Source organism: Limulus polyphemus, unplaced genomic scaffold (assembly GCF_000517525.1).
Source record: "Limulus polyphemus unplaced genomic scaffold, Limulus_polyphemus-2.1.2 Scaffold905, whole genome shotgun sequence".
In the NCBI taxonomy this organism is placed as follows: Eukaryota; Metazoa; Arthropoda; class Merostomata; order Xiphosura; family Limulidae; genus Limulus; species Limulus polyphemus.
Genome location: NW_013666515.1, coordinates 168,601 through 187,387, shown reverse-complemented (window position 1 = coordinate 187,387; position 18,787 = coordinate 168,601). Strand labels below are relative to the sequence as shown.

Below are 18,787 nucleotides of genomic sequence, written 5' to 3'. Positions count from 1 at the left end.
GGCGGAATTAATTGCAATTTGGATATTATTCTTTATACGTGTATTTTTTTGAATGACTTGTAAGTCACTAGAGGTCCTGTAGCCAGCTAAGTCAGACCTACAAACCAATTTGGTGCATGAATGTGTGGTCCCATCTGTATGTAGTTTTAGAGTTAAGTTTGGTTAATGAATAATTAAAGCTTGATAGGTTAGAGATCTTGTAAGTATATTTTGAGCAAGAAACATTTTTCTTTCTTAATTAGCAAAACCCACCATATAACAGTGATAATGCATTAATAATGAAAATGAAACTTCATTTTCCTCAGTGCCTAAATATTTTTTTGACAAAGTTAAATTAAGCATTAGTGTTTTCTTCTTTGCTTACAATAACAATTTCATAAGAGCTTTCATCAGCAGATAATTGAAAAGGACATCACGAACGCAATCGACAACAGCAAGATGATTACACTTAACTTTCGATGGGATAACCTCTTTATACTCATAGCGAGAGTAACTGAAATTGTGTTTATTGTTGTTCTTGCCAAATTTATACTTTTAAGTATATGAAGGGTGTAACAAAGTAATTCCAAGTATTCAAAATTTTTCCATGTAACTAAAGCATGATTATTACTTTAATATTTACTTACTGACATACATAATCATTAAATGTGAATAAATTGGATTTGTTTGTCTTTTAAGAGTAAAGCCACAATGGTCTATTTACTATGTGCACCATAGGGAATCGAACCCAGAATTTTTGCATTGTAAGTCTATAAATTTTCAACCAGAAAATTCAAATTTTATTCTAGCTCTTATCAATTGTTTTATACTTGAAGTTTAGAAAGAACCTTAGAATAGTCTCTTTTAATCATAATAAAAAAAACAACAACTTGCAAATCGAAATCAATTATTCAGGAAAGACAGACAGACTTTTAAATAAAAGATCATAATTACAAAAACTAATAAACCTGTAATGAAGTGAAAAAAATTGAACATTCTACAAATTTATTTGCCTGGAATTTAACTTTTTAAGTGAGCAAGACCATACACTTAATCCACTTAGTTTCAGAAAATCGTTTAGAGTTATGAGTAACAATTTAAGTATTAAATTATATCTGAATAACTTGTAGGAAAAAAAAAAAAAAAATTTGATAGTTAAATCTACCAGTCTTGCTTATTACCCCTCCTATTTGAAATCTTCAAAGGTGTGCAATGTAAAGTGATTTTTATTCGAAATATTAGACCCCTTGTGTAGGTTTTTATTTTCAATTAAATTTGTCTTTTTTTTTACCACCTTAATTCAAGCTATACTTTTTAATCTTTAATTATATATTGTAATCTGTTGAATTTCTTGTAATTAAAAAATAAAATAAACAAGATTTCTTTCTCAATTTTATTTTATTTTTAGCTCCACTGGAAGAAAAGGATGCATTATTTGTATGATTAGATCCTATATCACAAGCATTCAAATTTGTAGATAATATGGCTTTTCAATATTCCAAAAATGTTATACTCTATAAAAGCACCTTTCTTCCTCCTCCAAGCAATCAAATTATACACGTACAAAATTAGGCAAATTCTTGTGCATAATTTTGAATAGAGTAATTCAAAAAAACAAAACACACAAACTGTCACAATTACAGGAGAAAAAAAAAAAAGTGAAACAGCTACAGAGGCTAATTCATATATACCACATTTAAATCTTGTATCATGTTTAATCCAATTTAACTTTAAGATCTCTGCTCATTTATTGCCTCTGTTCTTTCACATTTTTTTTCTTCCCCCTTCTAGAAATCCAAGCAAAAAAATCTATGTTGGAGTTATATGTATTGATCAAGTACAACAATCACTTACCTTGATTTACAAATTGCTATTGGTTACTCACAGGTTAAAAATACCTTGTGTATTTCTGTGTATTAGAAAAAGTTGAGAAATTAATAAGTACACACTTGGGGGAAATACGTACGTATTCAAATGTATTTTGACCACAATAATATTTATTACTTATGGGGAAGACTCATTTGTATAATTTATCTGCAAGCATACAGCATATATTAGCAAATAAAAAAAAACAAAAAAAAACTTCATCTGATTATATAAGTGGAAGATATGTTTTTACCTGTAACATTTAAGCAAGAACAACGAAATAATAGAAACAGATTACACAATCTCTTATATTTCATGACTAACTGCCTTTACTTGATATATTTATATACTACTTCCTTTCCATGTAACACATGCACACATCAAATCATGGGTTAGAAGCTCCACTGTTTACTTTATAAGAGATATATATGATTTGAGCAAAGACATTGTGCTCCAGTAGCATGTTGACGAAGGGGATGCAACCCATAAATGTAGAGGATGAACAGCATACTGTTTTTAAGTGGTTTAATGGCCATCTTGTGCTTAAAACCCATTTTAAGACAGATGACAGCATACGAATTTCATATAATGTTCTCTAATGGTTCAGAACTATATAAAGAAGATGATCACAGTATTCTTGGAACTACCGACAAGAAGAGGTTCAAGTCATATACCTCATGATGGCACGTAAAGCATAGAGTAGTTCTGCTTGCATTCGAGCTTCTAACATCATAAGGTTCACGTGAACCTAAATAAGAAAATGTTGCATCTATTTAAAAATAAGACACACAATATGATGGATATAATATGAACAAAATGCACTTGGGTATCAAGCTTAGTTGAAAGTCCAATGTTCAACATAAGAAAATTTAGTTAATTTTATGCTCAAATTACTGATAACTTGAGAATTACAAGATAATGGAGAAGATTGTGAAATATATAAATAAGCATCTAGAAAAATAATTTATCTAAAGAACTACAACTAAATAAATGACATTAAGTTTCCGTAATTTTAAAGGGAAGTTATTACCTTTAGTTCTTTTAGTAAATACACCCAAATGTACTTTAAGTCACTGAACAAGAGGCTTTAAAAATATCCAAGGTTCCATGAATGTAAAACATCATCACCTGAATAATACCCAGTTTAGAAAAGGCTTACATCTCCATAATTTCCCTGAGGAAAGAACTTTACGATTATTTAAATTGTACATTATACCAAGTTTGACACTATATAGAAATTTACAACAAATGAATAAATATTAATGTGCCTGAACCATGTGCTAAGAGTTAATCAGAGTTCACAGGAATCCTAACACACTAAGCAATTTACAAACAAACACATTAAACCAATAACTTGACTCACAGGCTTAAAGGTAAACTGTGGCAATTAAAGAATACAATACCTTTTCTGAGTGTTTAAATTCTCTCATAACACTGTCATAGTCTTTTTTTGTTGTTCTCTCTGGGTAGCAGCTAAGAGTCTTGATGTAAGCTTTCAATGGTTTTTCTAACAGTTCATTCACTTCCCTATAGTCATAGTCATCATGACGTATTCCATACATGCACTGGATGTAATTCCAAATGGCACGACGAAACGTTGAAGTATCCACGTTGTTTTTAAAACCCATTCTGAAATGAATAACAGTAAAATCAGAAACTTGGTGGTTTTCCATAAGAAAGTTCAAAACTGCAAACCCAAGAGTGCTCTTTTAACAGTAAAAATAAGTTTCTATGGCTTGAAAAGCATACAAGATTACATATATCTTCTGAAACTACTCACTTTGGTGAAACTTTTGTACAAGTCTTAAAATTAAAATGAAATAGCTTTCTTGTTTTATCAGAATTGTTATTTCTTCTTACCATGTCATGTTGGCATGCTTTTACCTAACACAATTATTTGATTTCCTTGTAATAACCATTAATTATGGGTTCTGGTAGTTTACATTCAAGTAGAATAAACACTACTGTATGAAATTTGAAAATATTTAAGCATTGTCTACTTTCTGTATGAAAAAACACAAAATATGATTTAGTTGGTATCACTTTCCTAGTTGTTAAATTTTCAAAATTGTTTTGAAGAAAAAAACAAAAAACTATCTTTTTTCCTACACACACACGCACAACATAGACTTCTACTTGTGAGTCACAAACACAGTATGGCTGTCAAAGCTGACAGCTAATGTTTCTTTGCTCCCTAGGTAAAGGTACACCATATTATTTACTTGTTGCTTTCATTAACAGTATGGGTTATACTATTATGTATATCAGATATTATTATTTTAATTTATCTTTTATTATAATTTTATTATAGGGATTGTCTTACACTATTAGCTTAATATATGTATTTACAAAGTGGTAAGGTTTACATCTTCCTGAATTATTAGTTGAGTAATTTTTTTTTGCAGTTTAAGTCCTTTAAAAGTATGGGGATCTTAAATGGAAGTTAGTAAACATCAGAAAACAAAATTAAAAGTATTTAGATCAAAAAAATTACGTATAATAAGTAAGGTCATAAGTGATCTTGAATTTTTCATCCAGTATTGTGCCAACATCATTATAAAGTCTGTTAAGTAGAGAGTATCCATGATCATCCCAAGAGTAATCCTTAAAAAAAAAAACAAGACAATAAATCATAAGAAATTAACAGCTCACAATACTCGAAATGTATTTGTGACAATAACATCACACATAATTAATATAAAAAATTAGTATTCAGGACCTAATCCAGGTCCCCCTTTTCAAAAAATTTGCAAGCAATCATAGAAAATAAGAGGAATGCAACAATTTTCATATTAACAACCATAATAAATAGGTGTGTGAACTTTCTTACAATAAATATTACCTTTTTGCCTAACATTTCAACTGCTTGCAATAAATTATGCACACAGAACAAAGCCAGTACATAGTTTTATAAACTACTTAATCAACTACCAAACCATATGCTATTCTCATGGTAAACACTATCCAATAATTAAAGTGTACAAACTGCTTTTATACATTCTTTCGGCATCTACAATTAATATTTTAATCCTCACATATTATAGTTTGCTCTTTTTTTCTTTAAAAATGTAGATAAGTAAAAGTAAACCAAACACATTTTATTCATACAAACTTACGAATTCACTTTTACACACAATATGTTTGTGAAGTTCGGGTTTCACTACTGTGCAAATGATTTCGAGATAAAATTTTCAAAATTAATCATTGTGTGTGTGTGTGTGTGTGTGTGTGTGCGTGCGTGCGTGGTATTTATTTCAGCAAAGGTAATCTTGACGGCTCTCTACTTCTTAATACTAATTATTCTTGTGGTTAATTAACTGTCCATTAGTAGGCCATCCAGGACAACACATCAAAAATCATGTGACAGCATTAGCTGCACACTGAATATCTCTTGTCATTCACATGTGTCATGTGATTAGAACCATGATTTACAAGGATCTACATATCATAACATTTGTAAGCTATGGACACCACAACAGATTCAAAATCTAACCTAAGCAAAGAACAACCACCACAATGCATTTTGTTTGTTTGTTTGTTTTATGAACTGTTACAGATAATAAAATGGTATTAACTCAAAAATATTCAGACTACTCTGAACATAAAAATCAAGCCACCTGGATGCGGAATGTTGGTATTTCAGATCCTTCTCCACGTTTAGCAAAGTCTTGATAACTAAAATCTGGATCATCAGTGTACCTCAAGATGTCTGACTTGGGAAGAGGGGTATTGTCATTGGCAGTAATTAGCTCTGCACTTTGGCTCTGTTCTTTTTGAAAACATTTTAATTTTTCTTCCTGAGATGCCTCTTCATGCTGTTCTGAAATTGTCTTCATTTTTTGCATCAGTAGCTCAACGCCTGCTTCGGTATCAGCTGCCTGTAAATTTCAAACAGCTTATTTCATCAAAAAAAAAAAAAGCTAACATAATAGCTTAAGCATAAGATTAAACAAATAATTGAAATTTTCTATTAATAGTGTAACCATTAAAACATTATGTAGACATTTTAACAAAACTGAATTATACAAATGTTTGGAATTACATCCAGATTTTTAGTATTATAAGTACTCAAGCTTAGCCAATGGAGGATAAATTTATTGTTTGTTACTCAGCACAAAACATTTTATCACAACTACCTGAAAGTTTTAAAATTTCTGTAAAAACTAACCTCATGACTGTTCCAGCTATTTTCAGCTGAAAGGTTGTTAGAAGTAGCTGCAGATTTTTGAAAGGTATGCCCGTCACTGGAATCAATCTCGGGGCTAATGCCACACCCAAAAACAAAAGTTGATAGGCAGTGGAAATGAGCAAGAATAACAATAGCATGGACAACTTCTGATAATGACCAGTTATCCTTTCCTTTGGTTAGTTTCTGGAATTAAACAATACTGCCATTAAGTACAAACTCATGAAGTAAATAATTCATATTTAGTTACAAACAGCCATACGAAAATAAGTCAAAAACATAAAAACATGTTATCAGAAAATGTACAAAATAAACGAGCTAAATTTTCAACTCAAACTTTTATCGTAAATGATTTGTATGAAAAACATTTGATGCCAATCAAGGAGTTATACGAGTATGTTTTTTTTTAATTTTTTTACAAGAAAAACCAGGGTTCAACTTATTATTTTTCACAGAAGTATTAAACTTAATAGCAAATCTTAGCTCTGAAAACTGATTAAATTATCAGTAGAGAACATTAATTGCTGAACACATTTTAATTGTTGCAGCCCTTCTTAGAAAATGAGTGACTACAGAAAGTAGTGCCCCCCCCCCCATGTTGTTTAGGTTAAAGGAATACCTATTTTAGATATCATCCATCCATCTATAAAACTTATTTATGTATGAAATAATCCAACACGATGTTGAAAAAAATTAAACATCTTTTAGATTTTTTAAAGAAGTTTTCAATAAATATACGATTCCCCAAATCTTATTTTCTCCTGTGAGAATTCCTCAACTTGCATAGAGTAAGAGTCATAAAACACGTCAAACATTTTTAGGGTATTAACAAACCTCTATATGAGACTTCTTAATCAGCCAGGGTCGATGGGCAAGAATCTTGTTGAGCTCATTCAAATCCTGCAGTTTTTGTGGCACCCAATCCAGCCCATTCAACCAGTTTTTATTTCCACCTTGCAGTAAAAATTCTTGTTTCTGTAACCTTACCAAGTGTGTGCAGCAATGCCTGGCGGAAGCCTGAAAGAAAGAAAAAAACATTACATCTATGTGAACTTTCTACAGAAAAACTTCACATGCAAGCTTAACTATATACATATAAAGGAACTTATGTTTTGTATAAAAAAAACAAAGAGAATGTCATAAACTGACACATCATTTCATAAAGTTAACAGGCCTAAACTACAAGGCTGAATGGCTAGTGAAATATTTGTTAAGACTAACAGCAGTGCTCCAGATAAGTTTCTGACAAATGTTTTTACTCCTTGATATAAATTGCAGTGTTACAAAAGTGCATTTCTTTAAAGTTTCAATGATATTTTTTATGATCTAAAACCGACACTTTTGCTGTGCTTAACTGGCACTTGCTCGTATTTCTGTATTAGCATCCTATTGAGGTCTACTAATGACAATTATAGTGTTAAGTCAATAAAGTAAGCATTTGTTGACATTAATCAGTAAAATCAGAATGGTAATTTTCAGCTTAATAGTAAACCCAAACTACAGGTAATTGCCAGCCGGTAATCTCTGTATTAGTCACTCATGAATTTTTCTTTTCCCTCACTAACATTTATGATATCAGTGAAGAATAAGTGAATAATGTTGAGGTCTGATCTATAAAATACTCCTACTGCAGAAGACAATGGTTTCACCAAATCATGACAGTAATGTTTGAGAAAGCAAACAAAAGAGGTAAAATAGGCCTACATATAGTGGTGGAACACTAACATTTGTATGATTTGATGTAAAGGATTTTACATGCTTTGTGTTTCTGGCATACATACATGAATAATATCAGCACCAGTGAATGGTACTCACTAATGAGTTCTTGTTTACCTAACAAAATGCATTTTTACACAGATATGCACCTCATTTGGAGTAGTGTAACAGTATGGTTAATGAATGTAGGGTTAACTGTTACAGGGTAGATGCTTTAATTTATTACACTAGCTACGAGAGAGAGAAAAAAAAGTGCCTCTATTATTAACTTTAATCTAAAGGTTCTATGAATTCACATTTAGCATAATCAATATTTACAACTTTTATGCTCATGCACACAAACATCATAAAATGAAAACTTTTGACTATAAAAATAATTATTTATGAATAAGACACTGAATGAAGACAAAATCAGAGGAATTTCACATAAAAATAGGAGTTGCAGTTAAAATGTTAAGAATTTTTCATCACGAAGAGCTTAAAAAACAATTTTTTGATAACAAAAATATGTAGAACTATAAAAAAACAGCTTGTGAAATATATTAAAAAGTTAAAAAAGTGTGGCTTATATTAAAAACCTGAAAATATTGCTGGATTTCTGCTCACATTTCAATACAGTTTTTAATTATTATATAAAAAAGTAGGAAATACCAAAAGTTAAAAAAAACTGACAACAATGGTCAGGAGGAGAGATTTGTCACTTAGCAACTAGATCTTACACAACACTACAAAATCCAGTTATGAACAGCACTTTGAATAATACACACACACTTAGGATGAGTGAATGTAATGCACAATAGAACATTTAAAACTTGACAGTATACACTTAAAAAAGCTGATATATAAAGGTTTTCAAACTGTTTTTATCAGTGTATTAGAATAAATTATTATAAAGAAAGTAATTATCATAAAACAAAAGATAACAGGTCATTACGAGCTAAATCAGAAGATTGAACATAATTTATAAGATTGATTAATGATCATAATTTAGAATAGATATCAAACAATCCTACCATTATAGCAATGTAGTTTCTGTAATCATAGGGTAAGGGTCCATCACCCTTCAGGATGTAGTTCTGAGTCCGAAGGAAAGGATCCAAATATTGTGGATGAAAGCCCATTAACTGAGTAATATGATCAAGTCTGTTGTTCTGCAGAAATGCATCAACAAAAAGATCATGGGTCTGCTGAAAGAAAGAATATCTGTTAGTGCTAGAAGTTGACTGTATAATCAACATTAATGAATATTGTTGCAAGTTACATTGAGGTTGTAATTTGTGTTAGCTGAGTGGAAGACATTAAGACAGGCCTAGAATGCCTAAAACTTTGTTTCTCCTCTAAATTCAAAGCTAGGTTATAAATATAAGATAGTTGTTTCAAGAGAATGAGAGTTTAAAGATAGTCAAGGAGACAGGTAAGAGACGTCTGAAGATAAGAGTTGAATCTGTTTTTATTAAGTATTCAGATCTGTGTTTGCTATGTCACTTAGAAATACTTTTTACAATTACGTTGATTTAATTCTAGAATTTTAAGAGGTTTGAATGTCATGTGTATTTTAGGCATACAACAATTTATGGCAGTGTACAAGTGTTGAAGCTTTTAAAAGCATTAAAGGAGGAAAAACAAATTTGTTATAGTTTAAGTGGATTGGATTTTGAATTATTTTCACCATATAACTTAAAAAAAACTGGACAATGAAAGAACAAAGATATAACAAATATTAATACAATAAAAAAAGTATGTTAGGAATTAAAGCTGTATTTATATGTACATAAACATGTCATGCAAAAACTTCATGAAAACAGAATGAAAACTATTATTACACAGTTTGTCTATCAATGACACTTAAGTGTGAGAGATTGATTTGTTTTTTGTTAAAAACTGTCCCTCATAAAATTACCCAAAGTGTAATTGCATACACTGAAATCTCTCTTAAAATGAGACAAACAACAATAAAACTTTAGGTTTCAGTCATATACCACTCCTGCTAAACTATCAAAGTTCATGAAGTCAAAGAAACCAATAATACAGGATGTCGAAAATTCATGTTAAAAAACTCATTTATGTTCCAAAGAAATTAACATTAAAATGTGGATATCACTGTCTGATTTAAATTAAGTATAAATTATCATTAGTATATATGCACACAGATCTAAGAATTATATCTAATGCATTTAGAACATGAGCATGCACTTAACCACCATCTATTGTGTTTCATCTTTTTTATATTTAAAACTTAGGTTGACAAAATCTTAAAGTCTCAAAAACTTCAGTTACAACCCTCCGATACAAATTTTGCAATAAACAAAAGAAAAAACAACAACTAAATCACGTTTATAAGCCACTAGGTGGCAATACGACATCCTTTGCTTCTCCAATGTTTGATTTTACAATCTTGCTTTATAAAATCACACAAGATGGGTATTTATTCAAAAATTTGAAGATGAGTAACTGGTTAAAATAAATAATTAACGAAATCTATATAAAAAAAATGGTGTATGAAGCTCACTGAGTCAATAGAAGATATTCAATTTTATTGCTGTTATATTTGAAAATCAACATGTGGAATGAGGTTTCAGGAGTTCCTTATTAATCAGTGATTTTTCCAATATAAGATAATGAATCTACTATTCACTGCCAGTCCATATTTCTGCTATACAAGTAGTTTATAGAAACCACAAAAAATGTTTCTGCTTCAACCTTTTACTTTTGATATAATTTTACCAAGAGGCAGTTATTTCAATACAAGTGTCACTGTATTCCAACCTCTTAACTTCTTTCGGTGTGCTTTGTTAGTACCATTCATTTTACATTTAATATTAGCTTCCGATTAGGGCAAGCTACCTCTCCCATGGGCGAAAAAAAAATCAACCTGGTAATGAGTATAGCTAATGAAATATAACTTTACGTTCTTACTAATAAAGAAAGATCAGAATAGATTATTTCATCAGTTGAGCCCGTCGGCATAGTTGTTTACCGTAGTATGGGTCACTAGGTTCACGCAAGGCTATCTCAAAACGATGCAAAAGCCAGACGGGTAACACAGCCAATCAGAACAATGCTTCTGTTGCTATGGCTCAAGCAGATCTTGGCGGAATATGCTGTGAATAACACGAAGGAGCGGTCGGTCTACATCACGCCACTTTGTGACAGGCGTTGACGAGAAGAGAAAGTGTGTGCACGTAAGATAATTTTGTGGCCTTGGCTTGAATACCTCCACTTCAAAATGTTGTGTTATATTACTGTTGTTGACATTATCACAGAAGACAACTGTATCCTTTAAAAACACATCAAAAAGAGAGTTTTTCAACCGGAAGTAAGAAATAAGCGACAAACGCGAAAACGAAATTTTAATCTAACGGATTAAACTCAAAGCGATGTTAATGAAAGTTAGATGTTTCTTAACCCACACAATATTGAAATTAAAAAACATTGTGCGCATGTAATTTCATCATTATTTAAGCATAAAAATTGCTCACAGATCTTTTGGAAAAATTAGGAGCACGTTATGTTTATATAGCATGTCGATATACATAATACACAGATGTTTATTATTCACATACCAGCAAAATGAAATTTCAAATCTAGTAAACACAACAGAAACATCCAAGAAAACCCGAAACTAAGATGATTTCAACTAAAAACACGAATTCAAAATCATTCATGGAGTGGTACAATCTACTGGCTTTATGATTACACATCTGTCGCTTTTTATCCTATTTAAAACTTATCGGTCAACAGCATAACAAAGCTGTAACCAACTGTTATGTAATGGTATTTCGCATGATTTCTTGGTTATGTAAAAAAAAAAAAAATTTGTTGTGTAACGAAGTATGATCAAAAGTAGTGCTGCTCAAGTTGGGACATGTTTATACTTTCAATCCAGAAATCTTCAGAGAACAAAGAATCTTGTTCTCTTGCAATATTAGTTTAGTATACAGGTTTAGGACTAATATAAACCTCCTACGTTGGTCAAACTTCGTGAGGATTAATGCCAAATATATCAATAATAGCAAAAACATCCAACTGAGGAACCAACACATCTTAATAATTACAAGTTTTTATTCTATGACAATCACGTTACTCACTCCCGATTAGACCAGTATATTAAATTAGCTACACTAATTACTGGATTAGTTTTAGTCTGATCTATATAGGTAGCTTGTTTTAGAGATCATTGATATATTTGCAGAAATGCGGCATACAAATCAGTTGTTAACCTCGTTACCTTTGATTCAAAATTTTCGTCCAAAGCTAAATAAAGGGTTATCTGTGTACAGCTGTCCCTGATTTAACTAACAAATTGGAAAGATGGCAGCTAGTTTTTGCGTCAATGGGACACAAGCCATGAATCCTGAGATACAAGCTCGGCACGCTATAAACTAAACCACACCCGGCACCGACTACCACCAAAATACAATACCAGCCACAAGTACTGGAGTTTACTTTATTATTCTTACTAGTAGAAACCGCGCCTTACTGGCGGCTGTTTGTGATAACAATTACTAATCGTAGTATTCATACCTTAGTTTTTATGTGATGTTATTTAATACATGGCGCATGAGATTTGGTTACATAGATAGATAATGACATACACTCTACGTCCTGTTTGTATAATAATAGTAATAATGATATTATTATTACCGAGAATGTTGATAATTTTTCAAAATATTAAAAAGCTTTCATGTAGATCTCTGGAATTATTACAAATATACCTCAATGTTATCGGCTTATGTATCTAAAATAACATAAATCATACTACTGTTTAGGTACTATAACGTGAATGAACATTAGGCCTACACGAGTAATTTATTTTACGCTCAATTTTCGGAATATCAGCCCTTCAGAATATTGAGCTGTAACTGAAATATCTCATTCAATACATCATTTCAAAACTTCGCTATGATTGCTGATTAAACTGGCGCCTATAATTCTTTTGAAAGGATCTGCATCATGTTTTTATCACCGGTCACTATCAAAGCGATTAATTTGCAGACACTATGAAGTTATGTTAATTACATAATTTACCATGTTTGCTATTTTGAATTATTTGAATTTGATACATTAATTATCTAACATTTTCTAAAAATGTAGCCGTCTTCATTCTAGTAGGTTTTGCTAATTGTAATACTGAAATTAACAAGTTCTTCTCAAAATGTGATCTTTCACTCAATCCTGAACTTTACAGAGAATAACTTCGAAGACAGCTCAACTGATAATCTCAAGCTGAACGAAGAAGTTAATGTGAAAATCTGTTAAAAACATCTCGGGTTTTCCGTTTATTCACTGCCAAAGTTGACTGTCAGAAGCAGTGGTAAACAACGAGGTTTCCGCACATTATACAATTCACTCAAGGTTTTATCGGTTGTACATAGTAAAACCTGACACTATACATTATAACAATGTTGATAAACTTCGTCCAATTCTACTTTTATATGTAAAGTTATATTTATACAGCATTGTTATTAAATATATTTAGAATATATCGCAAAATTCATTACAATATAAAGTCCCGTTTTTTTTTTTCGTATTATTAATATAGTTCAGACCACATCGTAACAATTTCGAAATCGTTTTCTTCAATCCCACGCACCGTTCACATTACTAATTATTCGCATAGAGTAACATTTACTGATTAATGGTAACCCAAATTCAAAGAAGGTAACAGTAAGACAAAAACTAATTAGTCATTGTTATTTTTCTCAACAACTACCTTGTCGCCACAAGGGTTCCCATTTGATAGCATCTGGACGAGAACGGTAGTATCAGATTAACAATGAGGCATGTGCCCCAGGGCCACTCACAAAATTCTAATAATTTGTTATAATGAATTTACAAATATCTTTTACTTAACCAAGACATTTTACCTTGAACAATAATTCTTTAGAAAAAATGATGGCAAGTCACGTGAAACTATTTTTAAATTAACCTTTTTTATAGTTTCCACAATTTGAATGAAAATTGAACATTGACAACATGTAGTCGATCATTATTGATGGCAGTTGACTGTCAAGTGTATGACAAGAATTTAGTTCAATTAATAACGAACCTTCCACAATTTAAGTGCACCAGGGCTACACCGCAGCTAAATCCAACTCTGATCCTCGAACTCACAGTCCAGCTCATTTACTAAACAACCGTTAGGGCATTCCCGGCCCAAATTTCAAAAACGAATTATTACAAAAACTACAGCTTGTATACGTACAGTCGACACTCGAAGTAATATTACAATGTACAGGTAAAAGTTAAGAAAAATACATTACATTTCTTTGTAACTATATGGTCCGCCACAAACAATTTTGCGGTTCTTCTTTGAAATAAGTATTCTATCCTAGAACTACAACTTCAGGCAACTTACTGTAAGTTGTAACTGGGCCTACACGAAATGAGTCAAAACTTAAGTTTCCACAAATGAAGAATCGGTTCACCAAACGTTACCAAGAAAAAAATAAAGCTTCTTCCCACAACGTTTCTAAAAATATTAACTAGTTTACAAAAAAGTTGTTCATAAAAAAAAAACTGTTTGAAGTTGTTTTGGTCAAAATGTTTAAATTGAATTTAAGCTGTCGACCTACGCGACACATTTTTATTGATTCGAATCCGTCAAAACGCCTACGTAGAGCCACGCTTTTATTTCTTCAATGACATGGCCTCGAATTAAATAAATAAATAAATAAAAAAAAATTATCCTTATTTATCTTACAATATAATTTAAAACACCTAATACAAGAAAAATGATCACCGTAAACAAGAAAACAGGTTACAATGATAGAGTCTATTCACTATAAATACGAAACTAATATTTATTCTACTGAAATTAAGATATATAGCTATACATTTTAATAAATGAGATTTTCTAATAAAAAATACAAGTCTTTCTCATACCTTAGACAAAGTAAAATATGTCACAATTATTAATAATATTCTTATTTCAATTTATTCTAATTAACACCCAAACACACGATGGTACCAATTGTAATATATTTATCAGAGGTACTAAACGCTTCAAGATTTGTTTCTGCATTAATTAAAATGTAAAATATATGCTTATCAAATTTTCAAACAATGGTGATAGTTAGACACACATGATACCCATGATTTATGAAATTAGACCTTACCCGTTGCCTTTCAATCATAAATAACATTTACTAAATAAAATTAAAACTGAATTAAGCATATGAAATGTTGCTAACATACAAGTTATTCATCTTAAACATGACGCATAGAATTTTGGGATATGCAAGTATTGTTAGGGTGTGAATACTTTTAAGTTGGGAAAGCAATATTATAATCAATTAAACTTTTCGTAAGACATTTTGCTTATTCTATTTTGAACATACCTATTTTTATTAATGTTTTTCCGACAAGAAAGGTATATGATAGTATTTCACCTACACACTGTCTGTCAGATCCATTGCCAACGACATGTTTCAACCAATAACGGATATTATAAAACCCGGTTTCTAGTGTTATAAGTCCGCAGACATGCCGCTGTGCTACTGGGGGGCTAACAATATGTTATTGACTAATAAATCTGGATGTTTACAAACAATATATTGGTTGGTTGTTTTGAAGTTATGCGCAAAGCAACACAATGGACTAGTTGTGCCAACTACGGGTATGGAAACCCGGTTTTTAGCGTTATAGGACTTCATTCTTACACCTGAGTCAATGGCGGTAGAAACGATCGGAACATTATTTATACAAACTATTTCATTTGTTAGAACAACAATTGTAAAAATCTAATTTTCTCTATATAACGAAACACATCGAACCGTAAACTGAAAGTTAAACTCTACCCCTAATCCCACACTGAAAAAAGCCCAAATCTCATGAATATAAATTTTATTACAGTAATGCGGGTGTTAATACTTGCAAATTTTTTAGATGAAAAGTAAAGAATTCTGGTATAAATTGCAATGTATAAACTATTAAAGTAAAAAGGACCATTTTCTTGTTTTAATTGAGAAGAGCGTCTCTAAATTAAAATCTCAATGTTGAAATTCAAAGAAAGTTCACTAACATCTAAGTTGATAAATAAATGCGTGACAACATATTTCTAATGCACAGAAAAACGAATGCACTTCAGCTTTAAAAATGAGAACAAACTTTATAACGGCAACAAAATGGCCGAACAATAATTAAAGTGTGCAACAAACAACAAATTTTGTACATCACGAATTTGTATAAGTTTAGAAATCTTGAACTGTAATCTGTAGATTAACACTTTTGAGTATAAGGAAGTCTCGCACCCATCATGCAAATCAAAGACAGCGCAGACTACCCTACAGTTGTTATTAAAAACTTTTATACAAGTTGGGTCAAAATTCTTGTGTAAAAGTTTGAAACAGTACACTTATTTTAACCAAACTTATCGATCTTCTCTACTATTAAATAACCATAATAAACAAAATACAAGTTATAACTCGATATTTAATCGATTTTTATATATTATCTGTTTATTCGTAATGATATTTGTAGATCAAAAATCAGTCTGGTTTATAACGGTTACAAATTACACACTAAGTCGATATTGCATGACAAAGTATTACTACTATTAGTTATTTTAACCAAACTGTTCAGTCTAACTATTTTAACAATACAAAACACGTTATGGTTCGCAATTTAATTCATTTTTATATTATCTGTATATTCGTTGACAAATTTTCGTAGATCAAAATTCATAATCTTTCATTTATATCGGTTACAACTTACTAAGTCAATATTATTAATCACTTGTTACATAAAATATTTCCAATACGCAATATACAATTACTAAACAGTATATAACAGGCCCTAATACATGTTATCAGCTAGAACAAATGAATCTTTAGGATGTTCTATTTTACGTTAATAAAAATTCAAAAATACTATTTTTTTATAATCACAATTCAAAGTGGTACAGTAGTAGGCGGGCTCAATAATAATATTAAGAACTAGGGCACAATTCAAGAGTCATTTAACTTAAGACATTGGTAATACTAATTGCATCTTACTCATCAACATAGTTTAATATTTCCTACGAGTTGATAACACAATTACTTATTTTTTTTACCCCAGAATACTTTAGTCTTAGTAACACTTAGTAAAAATTTAAAATGTCTTTCTGAGTTTAACTTCCAGTTTGTTTCCTTTCTTCTACAACCAAGTTAGTTTTCCATCAAGTAGAGATAAAAACAAAAGTCTTACGGTTTTATCCCCAATCTGTCCCATAGTTGACAGTTTTCTTAAATATTCTTGGTGCAATCTCACACTTGTAGTATTAGTTCTTGTTTTGTCAGTACTAACTTTTGTTCAGACAACGTACTTAAATAAGCTTCAAACGAAAAAAAATGATAAAAAGTGTAGTGACGTAGGTATTAAAATTTCAAAATATATCCTATAGTGGTTTTACCACAAGGAACGTAGTTTATAATCTACTTCTCTTTGTTTCGTAAACTAAACCGATTAGAAACACAATGCTTAACCTCAACCACGACCAGGTGACAGAATGCCGGTAACTGTAGCCAAGCGACAACGAACAAACATTTGAGGGAGCCAGCTGTAGTCGGGAGACTACGATAAGCCAATCATGACGAAGAATTGATTTTTTTTTGTAGCCAATTGGAGGAGAGCTGATATAAACGAGTGCAACACTATTATTGTATTATTTGCCCAGTCGATTTTCTATCGCAGGGGAAAATTGAGAACAGTGTATCTGTATTGTTTACCGAATAGAGCAGGCTTGTTTAAAGCATATATTTTATGAATAAAGAGGTAGTAAATACGTTGGTTGCTTTTTTTTGCGACCAAAAGAAACTATATAATAACCAATAGCGTAATGAATTATGAAATAAATGTAATAAAAAGCAGATATTGAAAACTAACAGTTTGTATTTTTGATGTTCTTTTAAGCTCGGAAAGAAAACCATAACCCTCCAAATGTAGATAAACCAAACATGCCTAGACATTAAAGTTACCAACATACATTAAAAGAGTCCTTAAACGTATTAACTAATCGATAGAGGTCCACCACACGAAACTGAGACACACATTAATCTTTTAAAAGTTAAGTGTTTTGTAATAATCCAGTTAAGTGCGACGTTCTGATGCAACTTAATTTCGAGTTTTAAAAAATTCTTAATTTTGTAGCGTTTTTCGTCGGTGACTACCCAGTATTCCGAAGGTCCTATAGTCACAGATTTTTGGTTTTCGTATGTCCATAATACATGAATGCAAGCTCAAATGAAAAGTTTAAAGGGTACATCTTTGCTTGCTCTCGTTTTAAATACAATAATATTTTGAAAGGACATTGTAGCGTACAGCTCATTGCTTTGGCTCTGTGTCAAGATCTTATTGATTGGAAATTTTCAACATGTTTAATGAGTTTGAGATATAACACTCGTTGTTACTGCACTATGGAATAAAAATCTTGAATGTCCATTCTCTCACAAGAGCTAGATTCCCAAATCCAGTCCTAATGCGTAAATATGCGTGCTCTGCAGCTAACACTATGCATGCATACATGAAAATAAAGTCGTGAAATGATGATAAACATTATACATCCATTCATGAAAAAATACAACCTTATGGGTCATATCCTGGGGTGTTTGTTATCAAATTTAACCAAACAATCAACATTTTCAGTGTTAAAAAAAAACAAACAACACATCTTCGGACAACCAGGCCTTCGGAGTAATGGGTCATCGAACTAACTAATAGTCACCTTTTCGTTTACCTGTATACACATACACACTCTTCATAGTATTAGCATAAAATACCCGCGCTCAGCAGCGAAGTTCAAAAGGCTCCACCAGGATTCACTGGGTCTCCAATATTTACCGAGCAAGCTCTTCCATTATATTCGCAATTATTTCTATAGCTACCCTAATGGGGATTGGGGGGGGGGGAGATAAACCCGAAAACAAATCCCTTAGGACTAATAATGGCTGGAGACGGCTTGAATGGGTAATGAAGAAAAGCTTTAATATAAGTTTAACAACAGCAAATGTACAACGTTTCGACAAGGTTTGTCATCATCAGGTACCTTGTCGAAACGTT

At 31.2% G+C, this 18,787-nt stretch overlaps 1 protein-coding gene across 2 annotated transcripts in view; it reads right to left on the bottom strand.

Moving 5' to 3' along the window:
- Positions 1 to 1,362: 1,362 nt before the first annotated feature.
- The window catches only part of LOC106461149 (sestrin-1-like), a 90,074-nt gene continuing 72,649 nt past the window's right edge, over positions 1,363 to 18,787 (bottom strand). The window contains exons 5-11 of one of the 2 annotated variants that reach the window (XM_013920945.2): positions 8,761 to 8,931; positions 6,866 to 7,048; positions 6,014 to 6,217; positions 5,463 to 5,723; positions 4,340 to 4,449; positions 3,249 to 3,474; positions 1,363 to 2,593 (exon numbers count right to left, since the gene is read on the bottom strand). In XM_013920945.2, coding sequence (XP_013776399.1) covers positions 2,507 to 2,593; positions 3,249 to 3,474; positions 4,340 to 4,449; positions 5,463 to 5,723; positions 6,014 to 6,217; positions 6,866 to 7,048; positions 8,761 to 8,931 — 1,242 coding nt within the window. In that variant the 3' untranslated portion in view covers positions 1,363 to 2,506. Of the gene's footprint in view, positions 2,594 to 3,248; positions 3,475 to 4,339; positions 4,450 to 5,462; positions 5,724 to 6,013; positions 6,218 to 6,865; positions 7,049 to 8,760; positions 8,935 to 18,787 lie in introns of both variants that reach the window. The other variant, XM_022388012.1, reaches the window with a different exon arrangement.